This window comes from Sipha flava, unplaced genomic scaffold, assembly GCF_003268045.1.
Source record: "Sipha flava isolate LNK unplaced genomic scaffold, YSA_version1 272_pilon_pilon, whole genome shotgun sequence".
Taxonomy (NCBI): Eukaryota; Metazoa; Arthropoda; class Insecta; order Hemiptera; family Aphididae; genus Sipha; species Sipha flava.
In genome coordinates, this window is record NW_020272937.1 from 280,493 (window position 1) to 300,669 (window position 20,177).

At 33.2% G+C, this 20,177-nt stretch overlaps 1 protein-coding gene across 4 annotated transcripts in view; it reads right to left on the reverse strand.

Annotated features, from left to right (window-relative positions):
- Nucleotides 1-20,177, reverse strand: part of LOC112685278 (filamin-A) — a 117,111-nt gene that overhangs the window by 12,941 nt on the left and 83,993 nt on the right. For 2 of the 4 annotated variants that reach the window (XM_025557114.1, XM_025557113.1), the window contains 2 exons: nt 14,759-14,948; nt 2,578-2,718 (listed from right to left, as the gene is read on the reverse strand). In XM_025557114.1, coding sequence (XP_025412899.1) covers nt 2,578-2,718; nt 14,759-14,948 — 331 coding nt within the window. Of the gene's footprint in view, nt 1-2,577; nt 2,719-6,398; nt 6,808-14,758; nt 14,949-15,676; nt 15,837-20,177 lie in introns of those variants that run through there. The other 2 variants (XM_025557117.1, XM_025557116.1) reach the window with 2 other exon arrangements.

Below are 20,177 nucleotides of genomic sequence, written 5' to 3' on the forward strand. Positions count from 1 at the left end.
AAATGATACTAATATTTAAAAAAAAAAAAATTGTATACAATGATTTTAGATATTTGATGTTTATTTTTGTTAAATTTTTTAATCATATAATAAACAATGGATATTCTAGATAATTTAAAGAGTTTTTGCAGATCAGTCGATTTTCATCTATATTTGATATTATTATATAATGTAATTTGTTAAATTTGTACAGATCTCAAAGTTAAAATGCTTATATATATACTTGGATATTCATATGTCTAATTAATTTAATATGTCAAGTTGAAAAAATTTGAAAGGACACAAAACATGTAAAAAAATATAAATACATTTTTTGGCTGACGTGTACGTTTTTAGTTTTGATCTGGTTTTAACTCGAGTTAACATGGAGTGAATCCTTAAGATTTATTATTTTAGGGACATAGTAGTACATTAGTGGCGCTTTTGTAAGTATAACACCACGAATAAAAACTTAATGAGCGAATAAAACGCTTGACTTAACGATTTAAAGGTAAATTCAGCAAAATGTATTACGCTTTCATATTAAGTAAGCAAAACCGTTACAATGTTTGATGTTCATTGCAATAAAAAAAAAAAACTATTTTACCTATTTCATATAATAAGTGTCAGTATTTAAAATGAAAATAATACACAGTGGTATAAATAAAGACGGAATTTATATCAAGTAAATAGAAAAAGAAATAAATAATATGTTTTATTAAATATATAAAAATTTATTAGGTTGTTTTAGAATATCACATAACACAATTTCCCGGGTTTAGTTTTGACATTTAAAAAAAAAAAAGAAATTTCAATATAGAATAAACTGGATTTATTATGTATTTTAAACCCTGTATTTTTAAGTAATTTGTTGTATACTCTAAGAGCATATACACACACACACACACATATATATATATATTTATTCCTTCAAAAATATTAAAATACAATTATTAAATCAGTGAAATATTAAATTAATTGAATATTATAAATTAATAACTACAACAACGTTTGTTTTTAATGATTTAAGTTAAATTGTGTACAGTAATAATATCAGCTACATCGTACATTATACATACATAAATGAAAAATATTCACATCTGAGTGCAGTAAATACATTCAAAATAATACTCAGATGAAAAATATTTATTTCTATAAGAAATATATTCCTAAAAAAAATACCAACCGATGTAAAATCCTGGCTCTTTATTAACGATATATTTTCAACCAAATTTACGGACATTTTTATTTTTATTTTTACTTAAAAACATTTAACATCGAGAATTGGCAACAAACACTTTTTTCCTGAATGATATTGAAATTAAATTGGGGAGGGGTGATACACATAATAATTATTCTGATTGGATGGAGAATATAAAGTTTATTTTCGTTCGCAACGAGTGACCGCTATAATAAAACTAATGACGCAAAATGTTGAAAATGAAAGTTATCGTTCTGCCGTGTGCGAAAACCGAAATTATTTTATTTTAATTTAAGTTTTATATTTATTTAATAGACAATGTCTCATTGGCGTGTTTTAGTTAAAGAAAAAAAACTTTATATACATATACAAACACAAACATATGTATGGTGTAGTAGTTACGTACACTTAGAAAAAACCTTCAGATTTCGCGCTGGTCTAAAATTACTCGACCATAATTATTACGTTTTCAATTGACTACAATAAATCACGTGGACAGACTAGCGCACCTAGGACTTAATTCTCGGGACAAATTTAACTTAGATGTAATTTCACTCTAAAGGAATATTACTCTTACGTTGGCTGTATAATTTGTTCACCCGCAGTCCATATAATTGAATAATTAATTTTTCCGGATCATTTCGAGTTATTGTATGTTCAATGATACAAAATGATTCGTTGAAATATAGGAAAATACTTTATAATATAATAATATCTGTACAAACATAAATATGAATATACTAGATAATAAATAGATTTCGGGTGACTTATGTTCCGGAGACACAATTGAGTGATCATGTTTACGGTACTGGTTTTTTATCGTTCTCGACTAGTGACTGAGTTTGGTGATGGTTATTTTAAAGTTTTTAGTGATATGAACTTGATGAGCAAAGATAATATTAAATAAAATTACGTAAATTTGATACTTTGATTAAAATCGAACTAAAATTAAAGGTTATCCGTCATTATCCCAGGAAACCCAATTAAAATAATAAAAATACAGTGATCGACTTAATTAGAAGCTTCTACACTCTGTATTATCCGCCATTTAATTTTTTATTATTATTTATATTTATCTGTTTATTTTTATAAATTATTCTTATTGTATCATGTTGGATAAAAAAAACTTTTAAATACAAAATAAATGTAATATTATTCGTATAGGTACTATTGTACTGATCGTTTTTTGTAAATATTGACTATCTAAAGTTTACGTGACATAAAATTACTACAGGTCACGACCTCACAGGTTGAAAGCAACACTATGATACGATATGATATTGTAATTTTGGGTCACTTAGATATTTTAATTATTGGACTATATAAATTATAATACAGTTATAGTAACTATATTGTACAGTATTCGAACTATCATAAAATGTAAGAATGATTATTACCTTGGACATTCTCTCCGTTGTACTTAACGAATAACTCGTGTAAGCCTTCTTCCTTGGGGCCGTATTTAAGTGAGACCGTGCCATCATGGTTGTCCTCGATGGACGGTAGATCACGTTTACCGCTTGGCATTGTAATTTCAGCTGAAAAATAAACTTACGCTATACAATGTTAATCTTACACACAAGCACTCGGCCATTTAAGTATAAATGGGACTTTTTGGCGATGCCGTTTTGACGATGATTCATTTGGGCGATGGATTTTTGACGACAAGTGGTCAAGATGACAAAGGTCATTTATGCACATTTTAACTTTTTTGCGACTCGTTTGCAAACAAACACACATCTTTGCACACACGAATTTTACTATATTCACTTTACGATATAGTAGTAAAAGTTACTAAATTACGTTGGGTATCTGAATTTGCTCAACCACCATCTTATCGATATTGATAAAGTCAAATAATAGTCGTGCGCGAACGATTATCACCGAATAAGATGGAATATCTTACGAAACACGATTTGTTAAATAATTAGTAGCAGTTATTATTACAGCTGATTAGTACAACTAAATTTTTATTTGGGTGACATAAGTGATTTTTTTCTGATGTCGTAATTTCTATTAAAATGGCATTAATTCCAAAAGAATTAGTAATATATTACACCACGACGGTTTTATGTATGTATAGATGTATTCAACGAATTTAGTACAAATGGGCAAACAAAATTTTTGCGATGTTTGAAAAAAGACATTTGTTCGGCTAGAGTGTGCACAATTTAGAATTCATTATTAGACTTCCTTAAAAAGAACACACTCGTGATTCCAAAGTAGCTAAAATCGAAGTAGAATTTGCAGTTTCAAGAATGAAAAGGTGAACAATAGAAACGGAGACGGAAGCAACGTCTTCCATAATAAATGAATGTGTCAATGGAATAACACAACCGGTAAAAGTAAATGATTAAAATAGTTTAAAATGTAAAATTTTAATGAAAACCTATTAGACTTTGACTAAGTTCATATGTGCCAATCGCACACACCCATACGCGCCCTCGTCAGATTGACGCGATTATTAATAATACGTAGGTACGATATGCGCAGCTGTGAAATGGGCCTTAGTGTTGTTGAATAAATAGATGAAACTGATATTAAAACTAATCAACAGGTATATGAAAAATTGAGACATATAATATTTTATAAAAGGAATATCTCATAACATAACTTTAAAATAAATAATATATTTAAATAAAAAATTTAAATGTAAATAATTATTGATAAAAATGTAATATTGACGTATAATGTTTAAAACTGTATAATTAATAAATTTAATTTGAATAGTATTTAGTTTTATGATTTAATTTTAATTTTTGTTTATACCTAAGTTATATTAACAACACTTTTTAGAAAATCTGCATAAATCGCCGAAACAGTGTCACCCGAATAAACCGTCATCAAAATTATATCGCCGAAACAGCAGCGCTGAAATGGCATCGCTGAAAAGTCCTTGATCGCATTTAGATATTTTAACGAGGCTGGGCAAGTGTATGACGTTGATCTATTAGTTTAGAGTCTTTTTCCCAGTTAAGTTATAAGTTTGAGCCAAGAGAAAATTTCTATACGTAAATTAAGTCAACAATGAAACATTAATTTAATTTAATTTAATTTTAATTTAAAAAACTATGTGTTTAGTGGAAACTGTTTGAAAAAATGTTCTGTTGCTTTTTAGTTTACGCAAAAGTAAACGGGTTAAATAAAATATTAAGAGTTGGTATATAAATCGACACCAATAGTGTTAAGTCGATAGATTTAAATCAAATTGACTTAACGAATGGGTACACCTGTCACACGAAATCGTATGTGTACCTATAATAATATAGCTATAATAATAATTCATTTTCTCAGCCGAAAAATAAAAATCGATTAAAATTAGATTAATATTAATATTATTGAACGGGCGAAACGAAATTTAATATAATTTAGTGACTACATCTATAACAACTATGGATATGAAATATTTGCGTTGTGTACCGTGTGACACGAAATAACTTTCAGACTAGATAAATTTACCGTGGACATTCACATCTTGTCATCCTGTTGATTTATATTACAAGAGAGTGCAATACAAACTGCTCCGCGCGAATCTGTTAATGTCAGATGCTTGTATTTTTAGGTCTGTCAACACTTTTACGCAGTCACAAAAGTTTATTTTACACGAACACGAGCGTTCGTTCTACACGAATGAAATGGATTTAGAAACATATCCGATGCCTATTTTTCATGATGCGTCGAACGTTTAGACAGTGAGAAAATGTTATCAGACAGCGGCTTTGAAATATTGAATAAAAGTGTAGGTAACGAGAAAACGTTGGCAGAATATAGAAAGTAATATAAATCATAGGAATTGCGTATAGTTTAACAGAAAACCGAATTGTAATCAAACAATTTGAAAGTTGCTAAGCGTACACATAAGTATTTTGAAAATAATTTTCAACTCTAGGACCGATCGGTGAACGTATAAGGACAGTACAGCTCGCTGCGTCGCGGTTAAATCACGTGAAACTTTTTTTTTTCCGGTAATCTCATAAGTAACCACGACACGGGTGTGTTTTAACCGCCGACCGCGAGCTGCTTTTGTCCGTTCCACCAATATTATTTGGTAAATCAGACAATCGTGTACACCACCTTATACAGCCTCTCATCGCGAACAGCGGCGTAAACATCATTAAGCGATGTTTCAAGTGCCCTTTCGACGAACGTTTCGATATCGAAACCGATCCCTGGTATCCCGAAACACGTGACACGACCTATAGACGACTGTTTATTTTTTTCACGACAACAACGGTTCGAACAAGACTATAGTAGCAACGGTACACTCAAAGGTGCAACGAATCCGGTGTAAGATTAAATAACAATGTTAAAACGAACGGATTGTGGGTGGCTAAAACGCTACGACTTTATCCGGACCTGGTGCGGTGGCAAGTTGTGCGGTATGCGTACTGCAGGATCATCATCAACCATTATCAGGAAGACACGGTATATTGCACACGGATCTATAGATCTTCGTACCCCAGGCACCAGTCTTTTCCGTTCTTGGGATCGTTTCCTCAACGAACAAATCATAGCGATACAATGCGTTTAGCTAACCGCTCTTAGTGAATCCGCGTGGACAGCAGACCCATCAAATAAAACGTTCAGAACTGTTACATGCAGCAAAACGGTTTTCCTAAGAGCATTTTGCATTAAGTGATACGTTTTAAACGAGCGCCGGGTGTCGTAATAGCTGCAGCTGTCAATCGGTACCAAACTATTTCCCGTGAAAGAAAACCGGTTGAATCCGAACCGGAAAAAAAATTTGGGGTGCCGTCAGAGGCGCAACGGGTTCAATAGGCATCTGAACGCGCGTTCGATCGAGGGTACCGTGGTTATAGGTTTTCACTCGTTATAGGCGCAGTGGTCCAAGGGAGGGTCATGCGGTCGTGGGTTGCGGTGGAAATAACATGGTGACGCTGGCGAGCTCGTTCAGAGAAGAAAAATACGACCTGACGGTCGCCACCGCTGTTTTCCGCGGTTGATTAGTATTTTTTTCACAAAATTGTTCAAAACGTTATGGCGTATGTTATACGTGCGCGTGGATCGTTTTTAAAAATCCTGGACGCGATTAATGGGGGCACGGAAACGAAAAGAAAATGAAAATAGTCATGAAGTGTCCTGTATGCGTGACAAGTGGTGCGGACGGACGCGGAAACGATGATCAATCGATCGGCCGATGTAGACCTCTGTTGCCGGAACGCAACGTCGCTTCCCTGTGACGCCACTGGGTTTTTACCTTTCTTGGTGTTGACGTAGAAAAACGATAGAAACGTAGTTATGGGTCCCGCGGGTCTGGTCACCTTGTCTATCACGTCGTCGCCGCCGTCCGCCGTCTCACCAGCCGACCCGATGTGGACGGCCACCCCGGTATCGTCAGTGGTTGCCTCGTGGTGGACGTGGTCGTAGGCACGTGACAGGTGCATGACGCTGACGGCGAGCGCGTCCACCTCACTGAGGGTTAGGCATTTCAGGTAAGGGCGGTAAGCGGTCGCGAAGCACGTCCACGTGGCCTCGTTCACAGGCAGCTCGAAGTGGAACAGGTACACCATGGCGGCGCGGGTTATGTACGTGAAGCGATGATGGTGTTGTGCGCGCGTGTATCGGTCCGCGGGCGCGATGCGGCGACGTGTCGAGACGGAATACGCGAAGCGTGTAAAAACGGTGTGTCCGCTGCGCGACCGATATCTCGGCGGTGGCGGCGGCGGCGGCGGCGGCGGCAGCGACGGCGACGGCGACGGCAACGGCGGCCGTCGCGAGATTATTGCGCCTTATCTCGTCGATGGGAACGGGAACGGGAACGGGGACAGGGATTGACGTGCACCGCGTACATCAAAAGATTAGAGATGGTCCCGAGGAATTCGGCGGACTAAGCCAAACGGCCGTGGCGGATTAATGACGGCGAAATAATTATTTTACGTTTTATCAGCGATTTTTATTTTATTTTTTCCTTCTCGTTCCTCGGCCCCGCACTTCTCCGGTCCCTCGTTCGATCTGGACGGAAGGGGCACCCGGTCGATATATTAATAGGGATAATCACGCGCAAAATATCATAAAAACACGCGCGCACACGCGGGGCACGCCCCGTGAAACGTACCGTTCAGAGGTGCCCTGACCCGTCTACCCGGCCTCTGCCGCCGCGCGGAATCGGTCTAATTATAAGACACGAAATGACATTTTTCTACTCGCCACCCTCCCTCCGACGCCTCCAGGCTCGTCCGGCCGAGCGTGCGAAATTGATATTTTTATAATAAAAATGCATACGTGCGCGTGTGCCACGACGGTCGACCGGGTAGGACGCGTGCGCGTAATGAACCGTGCAGAGCGGAATCCGGCTGGACTGCTATGGACGTGGTTCACGTTTCGGCGAGCGTTTCGGATTAATTATCCGCGATGAAACGTTTAAAATTCAAACAAACAGTTCTGCATGGTTCACTATCTAGATGACAGTGACGTATACAGAAAATATTTTCGGGAGGGGTTACTATAGACAGAGTTATATTACCATTGCTATCTAAGAATTACTAACAAGACACAGTAGGTTCTTATCTACATTTCATTTACAGAATGTCCCAAAACGATTTGACGTAGGACGCAAAATCTACATAAGCTTAAAGCACCATTAAAATATAACATACGTTTAAAATAATTTTTATGTTTTTAAAACAACTCGGGGGGGGGGCTGTAGCCCACTAGGTCACCCTATATATGCCACTGCTAGATGAAATCACTATAATCTTCGTTGCACAATTTGGTAATCGATATTAATTGTCTGTTCTTCACTTGTTACCATCGTTATTATCATTGATATTTAATTTCTATCACTTATCGATGCCAATCATAGTAGTTATATTGATTATTCTTCTTCTTCTACGCCTTTCACCCAACTATTCGACTACCTTTGTCATAAACTGTATTATTAGTTTTTATATTTTATTAAAGTACATACTATTTATACTTCCTATTAGTTATAGAGAATAGATAGCACTTATTCAACTAAAATAGAGTCTTGTAATTATAAGTGATTTGTCTCATAAACGAATGTAGACAATATATTGAAACAAAACCAAAATAAAAATAAGAGACTTTGGTGGGTAACACCTCATTAGAGCACGATATCCAAAATAAAAACATGTGTTTAAATATTCACTGATATTGAAGATAAAAGAAGTGTTTACACAATTCACAATTTGACGATTCAACGTGAAAAATAAAATAAAATAAAAGTTCGGACTCTACCGAACTTCGTTCATTGTTTAACCACTTCTGATATTTTAATGTTTACATTTTTCATCAGCGGCGGATTGGCCCGTTGGGATACCGGAAAAATCCCCAATGGGCCGGTAGCCATATTATAACACTAGGCCGATGTACTTGTATTAAAAATAATTTATTTAAGTATATTGTATTTAATTGTAAAATTGCGATAAAAACCTAGTGTAAACATGACGTAAACAGTTTTACGAGCAATTAATCCATGAATAAATGAGACTTGTATGGAAAATTATTATTATTGGATGGTAGGCCGGTCTTACGGTAATTTCCCGGGCCGAAATGTTTAGCCAATTCGCCGCTATTTTTCATTTATTATTCACTCCAGACGATTCATTCAAAACGATCACCAAAAGGGAAAAATGTAAACAGGACTTTAACTGAGTATCCTGTCGGTCATTTTCACGATTTTTTTAATATTACACGAACATGATGGAATAAAACGGCACTGTAGTTGCCGCCACCGCCATTCGTCACACGTGCGGTTAGCGCTTGTAAACAATACATTTGAACAAGGATAAGAAATGAAATGAAAACGCGATCTCGATAAATCTAACATCCACCCCTAACAGTAAAGTGATGATTACGTTAAGCGCTGTTGGGGCGTGTGTAAGAACGAAAAAACAATAATTGTTCGGACGTCGCTCCGAGAAGAACGTTATATATTGTGGTAGAAAACCTGTCTATCAAAATATTCAATCGTCTATTATTGATGATTGTCAAGCAACCACATCATATACATTTGGTTTCTATAGGTTGCCAAAACCATTATATCACCGTGAATAAGTATTTTCATGCAGAATCAGTAAATTTATTAAGTAAACTTAATTTTATCAAAACGCTACGATACGCTATTACCAACCCCATTGCCATCGATTTCGTAATCCCGTCCTGTTATTTATTCCTCGTTACTTGGCTACCGAGAGTTATTTTAAGCATCAATAGCATCTTAATAAGACAAAACAAAAACAAACGTACGAAATCTGCTGACTTGAATGGATAATGTATGCCAATTTTCTAAGCGGAACAAATAGTGAACACCCAAGTGCACATAATAATAATAATTAAACCACGTCCCATGACGCTTTCCAACATTTCATTACGCACGATTTGTATTAACGTGTTTTCGTTAACGAATCAAATTATAATATTCGTTTGGACAAGATGTTTTATTTACCAAACGACTAAACTTTTTCGTTACGATCGATGTACATTGTAAAAAACAACACACGCATATGTACGCGTATATACACGTCTTTTAGGATTAAGGTTATATTTTGTTATAAATTCTAAAAATATAATCTGTGAAATGTGTTAATTATCCTATCGATTCATTTTTCCAAGCATGTTATTTATTCGAATATCTACTATGTTTGATATTTTCAATATTTTTGGAATCCATCGATCCAGAAGTAATTTAAATACCCTTAAACATTTTTACATGATACACAAAATACCCAAAATACTTATTTATTTTTTTGGTAAAATAATTAAAAATATTTCGGTACTTTTTTTCTTACCCTTATATATTTTATTTTCGGATCATTTTTGACGTAATATAAATATTAAAAAATATTATTTATATTGTATACATCGATATTTAGTAATTTTAATTCATACGGATGAAAAAATAAAATAAAAAAATTAAAAATAATTTCTTTTAGTTTGCATAACTCATCAGGAATAACTATATACTATATACTATTACTGAATACTGAATAAACTATATATATTGTTTATCGGATTATACATTGCACAAATGTTCTCTATAAATTATAGAGGTAAAAATATTCGTTCAAAATGTTCAAACTTAGAAATTTTTATTAAATATTTAGGTTCTTACATTTGTATTACCTACTAGGTTAGGTACTTAAGTTAAATAACAAAATAATTAATCAGTATATCTAAGGACAACAAATATTTGCGAATGAAATAAAAAAAAAAATTTAAACAATTAAATAATTATATATAATTATAAATAATAATAATTCATAAAAATTATGAAAGCAATAAATATTTAAATTAAGTTAAAATCATAAATTAGGTATTTAGAACTAAATAAAACTTTCAGTGATCTAAAATTATACAAAGAAAATCAATAAAATGTTATTTTATAAAGAATTTAATGGATTATGATCAGGTTAGGTTGATACAATTATCGATTATATTCATTTCATTTAAAATCATCGGAATCTTATGGTTATTTGAATTTTGAATTGTTTCAAATGCGAGGATGGTGTGTAAAGCATAGTAAAAAGTATCTAAGTTTTTATAAATATAAGAAATAAAATATAACGTTTCAGTTTTTTGGCATACTTAATTTTTTGTTCGCAGCAGCGTGACCGTGTTAAAGATACCTTCACATCATACTTCACGCGTGAATAAACAAGTATTACTATTAATATAGCTACAACTAATGAATTATGCGGATGAGTATAATATATAACTTGTAGTTTTATTTGTACTTCGTCTATGTTTTGAAATGAGAAGAAATAAAGGTGTTTATTCGACACGAGGATAAATTGTTGCTGTTTATGACATTAATATTCTAGGCAAAATCACGTGGGAACATTAAAGTTTCTATTAATATAATTCCGTGTGCTATACGGAGTAAATGGTAAAAACAGAATATTAATACAATATGTAAGAATAAAAATAAAAACCAGTAAGGTATTTATAATTTTAATGAAACACCTTTTTTTTTTTTTCACAAAGAAAACATTATTTTTAAAACCATCTCGAAGGCAATTATACATGATAAAAGAAAAAATAAAGTTAGATAAAAGAACGTGTAGATTTATGACAAATATTAATAAATTCTTGGCATGACATTCAAAGGTAAATGTTGAAACGCAGTTTAGAATACAGCGGTTTTATTAAATTAATATGTAACCAGACCCAATTTCGAGTGAAATATTTAAACTTTCACGTTTTGTGTGTTTACGTGAAAAGCCCCTTTTATACAATTATTATTTAAAATGTGATTCTCGTTTAACGGGTGTTTTTTTTATTCTTACAACCATATTATAAACATTAATTTATGTAAAAAAAACATTTATAAACTTCTCATTATATTTTAATTGAAATTAACAAGGCACCTTAAATTTTCATCTAATTTCGATATTCCTTGACGTTCTTGAGCTCGATTCCTTGATCGGAAATGTTTTTTAAACTCGCTCAAAAAATAAAACCTTTATTAGCATCACGGCTCATTATTCAATAGTTACTCATAAAGTCATAAATTTAAATGTATATGGGACATAGTATATCGGATCTTAATGAAAATAATTATTGATTTTCGAATACTATATTCTGGAAAAGATTTCCGATATGCTGTCGTATAATTTTATGGGCCGATAAAGTGTTTAAAGAAAAAAAAAGAAAATCCTTGTATAAATAAATTATTTTATTCACAGTCGCAAATATTATGCCTCCATATTTACTGGTTGTGTTTAGCAACTAAACGGTTTGGGAACGTACCAAAAATAAGGCCTACGATTTAGTATGATCGAAAGAGCTGCTTGTTATAACACTCTGGTAAATGTTAGTGTGTGAAAGAGAAATGGATCATGTTACAGGTGTGAAATAAATCATCTAAGGATCTTTTAAGAGTAAGGGTGGCAGTAAAAATACCTCTGACTATACGTGAATGTAAATGTTTCCATGACGTTTATTCGAGTTTGAGACGAGTTTGATTCGTGACGTCGAGAAAAAAATTCCTATCGACAAATACATGACTTCAAAGGTTTATTATCAGTATAAGTACAAGTATGCAGTAGGCTATTCGCTAACATAGATGTTCTAGTATAATGGGTTATTATTTAGTCAGGACATTTCAATATAACTGATAATTAGTTTAGTTGAACAGTTGTATTTTATTTTAATTTTTTATTTTTTTTCACGTCAGACACTATTGCAAAAAAAAGTGTTGTATCTTCTTCTTAGAATTATTACAAACATTTATTTAGATCGTAAGCCTCATGGCTTCTACCGCATTACTCTTAGAAAAGTTTACATATTCAACGCTATTTTAATGTGTACAATTGTACTTGGTGATCTCTGAATTTCAACTGAATCAGTTTTTGAAAGTGATAGGAAAATCAAAGATGTGTTGTTGAATTGTTGAATATTATAAACACGTTACATGTCGTACATAAGTTTTGACAACTTTGTGACACTTCATAAAATCATCAATGTAACTACAGTTATTATAGTATTTAATACTAAATTTCAGACGCCTATTCGTTTTGTACACAACTGCGTATGAATATTTATAATATTTATTAATTGCTCGGAGACGTCAACTATAAGCAATCAATAGGTTTGTACAACTAAAAAGTTGAGTGAGCGTCGTTTTATTTTCATTTTAATGTGTCAAATGATTAAACGCGTATGGAGATCGGTCGGAATAGTATAAATATTTTAAAATATGCGAAGCTATCACAAGTAGTTACCGTTCAGTCTTTGGTTTTATAAAATAAATACAAAATAAATTGGAATAATTGTAATTTTACACTGCATTCCACGTAAGCGTTTAATAGTTTTTGACGTTTTAATGGAAATCATATATTTTTTAAAATAGAACGACCTCGGAATTCGACTATTTTCGAATTGTTCTTAAGTATTATTTGGAATGAAATCAAATGTTCTTTCATTTATTAACCTCCAGCTGTCTCTGTCTGTACTACTCATACAACAATCTTTATTTAAATTGAATTATTTTGTAAACATTACAATTATTGTTATTAGTTGATGTATAATGGACCGAGACGGTAGCACGCGAGTGAGTTGAAATGAAAAGATCCGGAGACATATTTTTATATTTTGTTAAAATCTTTACACTTTACTTCAACTTCTCGTTAAAATGGTGTACCTAGATTTCTATGCGCGAATAAAAATTAATTATTCACTGATTTTACTAAATAAGAGTAATTCTGGTTACACAAATGAATTGGTTGATTCTGGTTATGATGGTTGTAAGAAAAAAAAAAACAAAATAATAACCGTTAAACTATAATCACATTTTATTTGCATAAAATGCAAATATATATATTCAAATTTGATAAAACCGTTTTAACGCAATTAAAGCGATAATTGTTGCCTATAGTAATTCAATCTTTGTTAAAAACTAGGTATTGTTGGATAGAATGTTTACATTTTTCTGGAAAACACATGAAAAAGTATTCTTTGTTGAAGATTATATCGAAAAAGTTATAAGCGTTAACTTGCTACTCGTCAATTCTTAGCGTATAGCGATATACCACACGAGCTCAAATTTATATACGAGTACAAGTATTCAATCAACATATAACCAACCCATTAAAACGGGCAAATGTTGAAAACAGCCATGCGCGTTGAACGTGAATAATAAGTATATGATATACAAACCAAGACAATATCACTTCGCGTTAGATATAAAATAATATTATTATCAATTATTATTCTTATCTATTATTTTGAACGTGATTTGATAAAGTTATGTACGTATTTCACATAAAAAAAATAACAATATCACGGTTCGGTGCGGAAGATGTGGCCAAATATCACTGCTCAGTGTGCGAGAGCTAAACTTTTCACATGCACGAGTTTCCCCGCTGTACAAGCGATCCGGTTCAAACGGAGCTCAATAAGTATCGTCTGAACGTTGATTATGTACTGTTGTTGCGACGGACGCGAACGATACGCATGTAATCACTTGCATGAGCCGCGATCCTGCGATGGGGATAATATCGATCCGCATCCGTTCAGGACGTAGATATAATAATTTTGTCAGGTATGAGGCTCTTGAAAATATTATAATTGAACACTATGAAATCATAATAATACGTGTACACATTTAACGGAGTTTTCGAACCCAATACGCGCAAGAGAGCGTTTGTATGCACGTAAAGACGAAAATAAATTGACACACACACACACACACACACACACACATATATATATATATATATATATATATATATATATACGCACGCATACAGACATACATTGCGATAGTAGAGACGATAAATCTCTGCTATTTTATATACGCCTCCAGAGAAAACACGCACCCTACCACCAAACAACGTACACCGAAAAAAGTTTGCATCGTCTCGTTAACTTTATTAGCTTATTATGATATTTATTTCTCATATAATTATACGGTTGTATATATATATATATTATACGAAATATGCATTATAAACGTATAAATAGGTTTCGCGATTTACGTCACAGTTGAATAATTGCCAGTTTTAAGTGGGGGCCATTAGGGGGGAAGGATGTAAGCTAAAACAGCTAAAGTCCGGCGATAACACCGCCGCCACCAAAGGCGTATTTAAGTCTTACCCGTTAAATGTCCACCGCTCGAGGGTACTGGTATCTTGTCCAACGCTATTGGTCTGTACTCGGTGGAGGTTGTGGTCGTCGACGACGTCTGCTGTTGCAGCTGTTGCGTGTACTCGTCGATACGCAGTTGCTCCGCAAAATCTCTGGGCAACCGTCTGGTCGCGACTGTCTCTTCCGCAGCTCTAGTGGCCTGTCGAACACGCGCAACAAACGCAATTTCCACACATTAAATATATTATTGACATATTATTACGCACAGAGAATTAATAATGACTGTAGTGTACAGTGTTTATAGACTAATGCAAAGAGAGAGAGAGAGAGAGAGAGAGAGAGAGAAATAGGAAAGAAGTAGTTCTCAAGCCGCAAACTTTTCGGGTATTATACACGTGGTAAAGACGTCGAGGGATCAATGTGATTATTATCAAATTGTGAAGTATTCACATGAACACATTAAACGGGATTGCGGTAAAAGCTCCCGTCAACGGTTCGACACGTGTTACGAAAACATATTATATTAGGTAACATAAAATATTATAAATGTACAAACACATGCAAGTGATAGTGGTAATATTAATTACAATTAAATCGTTATGTACACCGCATGATCGATACGTTTTATCTACCACGGATAAAACACACACGCACACATACACACGCATATATAATATCTAAATAAATCGAAAAAAAATACACTTTTTAATGGTTAGTCGCGACAACGGTTTACGGTATTACAAAACACATTGAATACGCCGTCTTCGTTTTTCCGAGGGCTGATCAGTCGTAGCTTATTATAATATATTGTCGACATATCCACCGAGTCGATTATTATTTTTTTATATTATTATTGTTATTGCTATTGTAATATATTCACCGGTCAAACAGTAGTTGCAGATGAGTTTGGGCGTGTGTGGCACTTACTACTGCATAGGGCCACGTTCGGCGTTCTGTTTGGCGCGCGCGATCGGTGATGTGTGAACGGTGACGGCGATGGTTGATAATATGTAGTGGTATTATAACAACAATGAGCCCAACGCGTGTTTTTGGTAGAGTGAAGTCGGTCTTGCGAGTGTGCTTGCAGTATGCTTACGCGCGCGTACTATACGGGTGGCAGTGTGGCGGCGTGCTCGGTTTTGGATTCACTACGGTCACGGTGAGCGACGGGACGGAAGTCAAATCGGACGCGTCGAGGAGTGGAGAAAATTGTATTAGAAAAAAATGAAATAAAAATAAATGATTAAAAATTAAAAAAAAAAAAAAACGGCGACAGAAGAGACGAGAAACAGAAAGAAAGAAAAAGATCGGCGGAAAACGCGCTTTATTTATAATTCGTTGGCTCGGGGTCCCGTTAAAAGTTATTGTTGTGCATATTATATAACGCGACGACCGGGGGCACGTTGATGCGCGGTATGGAGCGGGTAGACCGCGTTAATGATCCTCGCAGAGGGGACAGGCCGCAACTGGATTGTGGGTGTTAGGATTATTGCAACCATCGGCCCGTGCCGCTTTCGGGCAACAATCCAAGGGACATAATTATATACTTGTATTTATATATATATTTATATTATAAATATTGTGTTACGACATTAGCACACCCACGCCATCTGCCAACCCGTTCACCACTTTCTTCCGCACCACATGTCCGACTTGGTGCATATCCGGTTCAAGGAAAAAGGACTTCGAAGAATCCCACTCAGCACCGGTGCTCCTCGCAGTTGTTGTGTAACGCCACTCTTTTCGGCACAAAATTTCACGGGGTCGTTGTTTTAATTACATATGGGCAAGTCCCCGTACGTCGTTGTTCTTCGTTAGCACCCTTCGAAAGTTATTTTGAACGATTTTGCTGGACCAACGACGGGTCAACGTTGATCTCAATTGGATTGCGACGATGCAGTTATAACGTTTTGTTCGCAATTTTTTCTTTGGATCATCATTAGACACCTCGGCGGACCCACGTGGTTATACGATTCCATTGCAACGTACAACATTTTATGCTCACACGGTTTCGCACGGCTCTGCGTTCGCGCGGACATTTCGAAGTGTTAACGAATGTTCGGAGAGAGAATATTGTAAATCAACTCGTACTTCGATAGTAAACATTATAGAAACGTACTGCGGATTTATATCAGTCGCACTGTCAGGAGTAATTTTGTACAGTGAGACCTTAACGGTGAAATGTATTTACTAAACATTATATAATTTACTATAGAAGAATCAACCCAATTATTTGGTGTAGTCTTGCTTCAACACTATTAACCTCTTTACCATTCAAGATATAGTTATCGGGACGAAACGAAATTGTTGTTATTTGATTTTTATCAGGCTAAATTATTTAAATATTTAATCAATTTTTGGTGACTCTAAAGTGAAATGTTTTTATCTTATAATTTGATATTAAGTCAAAAAATATTATCGTGAAATTATCTAAAATAAATCATAACACTCTTCATTTCATAAAGAACGCATTCGCAACATGTTTGGCCCGTTGATTTGGTGAATAATCGGAATATAACATAGCTCTTACGCAAGAAAAAGATTTTAGTTTAGGAAACATGCCAAATTTGAAACCGATCACTACCAATTAGTTCTTTTCAACGCATCGCGTCAACAATTTTGATAGATGAAATATTAACATTTATTGCTAGAGGGCCAACACCTTGTCAATGATTTGTCGCTCTTAAAAGATGCCTAAGATTAATGTTGTCGGATTACCGGATAAATGTAATTTATTTTACTTGATTTTTTTCGACATAATATTTGTAATATTTTGGCAATTAGCAGACACTATAAATTAACATATGCTAAAATAATAGAAAAACTTTCGAGTAATCTGTATTCTGATTATTGTTTTACCAAATTATAATTGAAAATATTCAAATAATAGAAAACAAATTTCTTTTATACTGTTTAAGTTATATTTAATATTTACTCGAGTATTATATCGATTGACACTAAGTACCAAAACATTTTAGTATTTTGATAAATGTCGTTACCTCGTATCTGATTAAATACTACCAATAATAGTTTATTACATCACTTATAAACTACTAACTCATTAATAAGATTACATAAAACAATAAAAATATTAACAGTGGATATTCGATTGAAATAATTACATTGAAGATTAAAATTTCAATAAGATTTGGTGCCATGAAGGCCATATGATTTTACAAAATCCTTTGAATCACCTAAATTGGGCTGTGTTTTGTTTTCATATGTCGGAAAAATATTATTAGTTGAAAATAATATTAATAATAAAACTTAGAACGCGTTAAAACTCATAAACTAAAATACCAAACATATTGATCACAACATATTAATAGTCACTAGAAAAATGCTTATTAATAACATATAGCATTTATAGAATTACATCAATATTGTGTTAATTCTGGGAAGTAAAACATTTTATGTCAAACAATTAAATTTTTTAATGACTTAGGGCACTTTTAACAAGAAACACATAATAATCTTTTTAAATGGTCTGTAATTCTCCATTCGAGTTAAGTACACGAAATTACAAAATCGTTTAAGAATGAGTATACAAAGATGTAAAATTAGACCAAAAATATTTTGAATGTTTTAAACTTAACAAATTCGCCAACAATTTTTTATTGTTAAATTTCTTTTTTTCTTTCTACGTAAACAAGACGAGTTTGTATACTCGTAATTTAATTTACACGTCTAATAGATAAAAATCATCAGATAAAATAGACCAAGAAGTTGATATAATTGTATATAATATTATTTATAATTTGTAATGAAAATTAAATGCTTAGGATCACACAAATTATTTTAAGATTTTCGCAGACAACTACATTCGAATAACTGTGAAATTTAGTCTCACATCGACTATACAAATTTGTAATGATTTTATTTTTATTTTCAAAAATTGATATTTTAAAAATATCAGTTTAAAACAGAACAAAAATATCAGCAATAATTGATGGACGTCATCTACAGGTTGGCTAGCTTGTTGGCTGGCAGTGGAGGACAGTGAATGGTCTTAAGCCGAATAGTCAACTACGAGTTGTGTTCACCACAATCAGAACGAGACGGTTTTTTTTCATATTTTGGGAACGCTATTGAAATATGGGAATACTTGACTAATTATACAATCTGACGCTATAAATCTGTAGTTACATTTTAAGGAAACACACACAAACGCATATAAATACAAGCACTAATTTGGAACATCTGATGTATATTTAAGAGCAACACATCGAGTTGGCATGGAGCTTTCCGAAACCCTACTTGGATTCCAAAATGCTTAAAATATTTAACGCTCAACAAAATATGTAGGTATATTACAATATGAATATTTTTGCCTCTGTAGAAGACTGAAAAAAGTAAAAATTAAATTTTCATTTACTTAATATGGAAGGAATTAATATTTACATATAGGATACAGACATTTGCCAATTGCGATAAATTTTCGTATCAATAAGAAAAGAGAAGTTATATTATTTTTAAATCGAAAATTAACAAAACAAATCATACATTTATGATAATTTTTTTTAAATAGGTACCTCTAAAAAAAATTGTGTTATTTAAAAATGAAAGAATGGAATGATGACAAATTAAAAAATTAATATTTTTTTACTTTGTTACTAAATAATTTATAACGTTTATTTTTTGGTTTTTATTGTTTTATCTAAATATATATTATAGCTTCACGATTAAATGAGACTTAGTATTTTAATCTTTGGTCATAAGGTTTTTACAGTATATATATCGTTCAAATCTAATAAAAATATATGGTATATAAATAAATAAAAAACAAAACAGAGTTCGATTGTCTTCGATCATCTAACTAAAGATTTAATTTAAATTAATTTCGATCGAAATTATTATAAATCATCGTGAGTTTATTAATTTCACTCTGTATAGGCGCATTCAAGTAATTAGAATGCATGATCAATTAGTAAATACGAAAAAAAATTATGCAGTGGAAACTAATAGTGTTCGGAAAGTGCCCTGTAAATGTGTAAAGAATTTTTATATTTATACATAACATATTCAAATAGGTCTCAGGGCCAGTTTATTTTTTATCGTTCGAGGAGAGTTATCGGGATCAGACCACCAGACAAAATGGGAGAATAGTGATAACCATGTAAGTGTTTTGCACTATTGACATAACTACATGCAGTCACGATTTTATGAGTTTTTGGAATGAAATTTGTTTTGTAAAAAAAAGAAAAAAAAATACTATATTTCTGGCGCTTAAATGAACATGTGTAGAAATTATCGTGCGATACATTAAATTAACAATCAACGACTCGACATTTCATAGGATCATACCACCAACACGCGTGCGCCGAACGTTACGTCCGTGAACCTTCGGCTACACTCGAAATATCAACGCGGTTGTACAACTACTGTACTATAATATCAATAATACCGAATTTTTGTCAGTTTTCTGCAA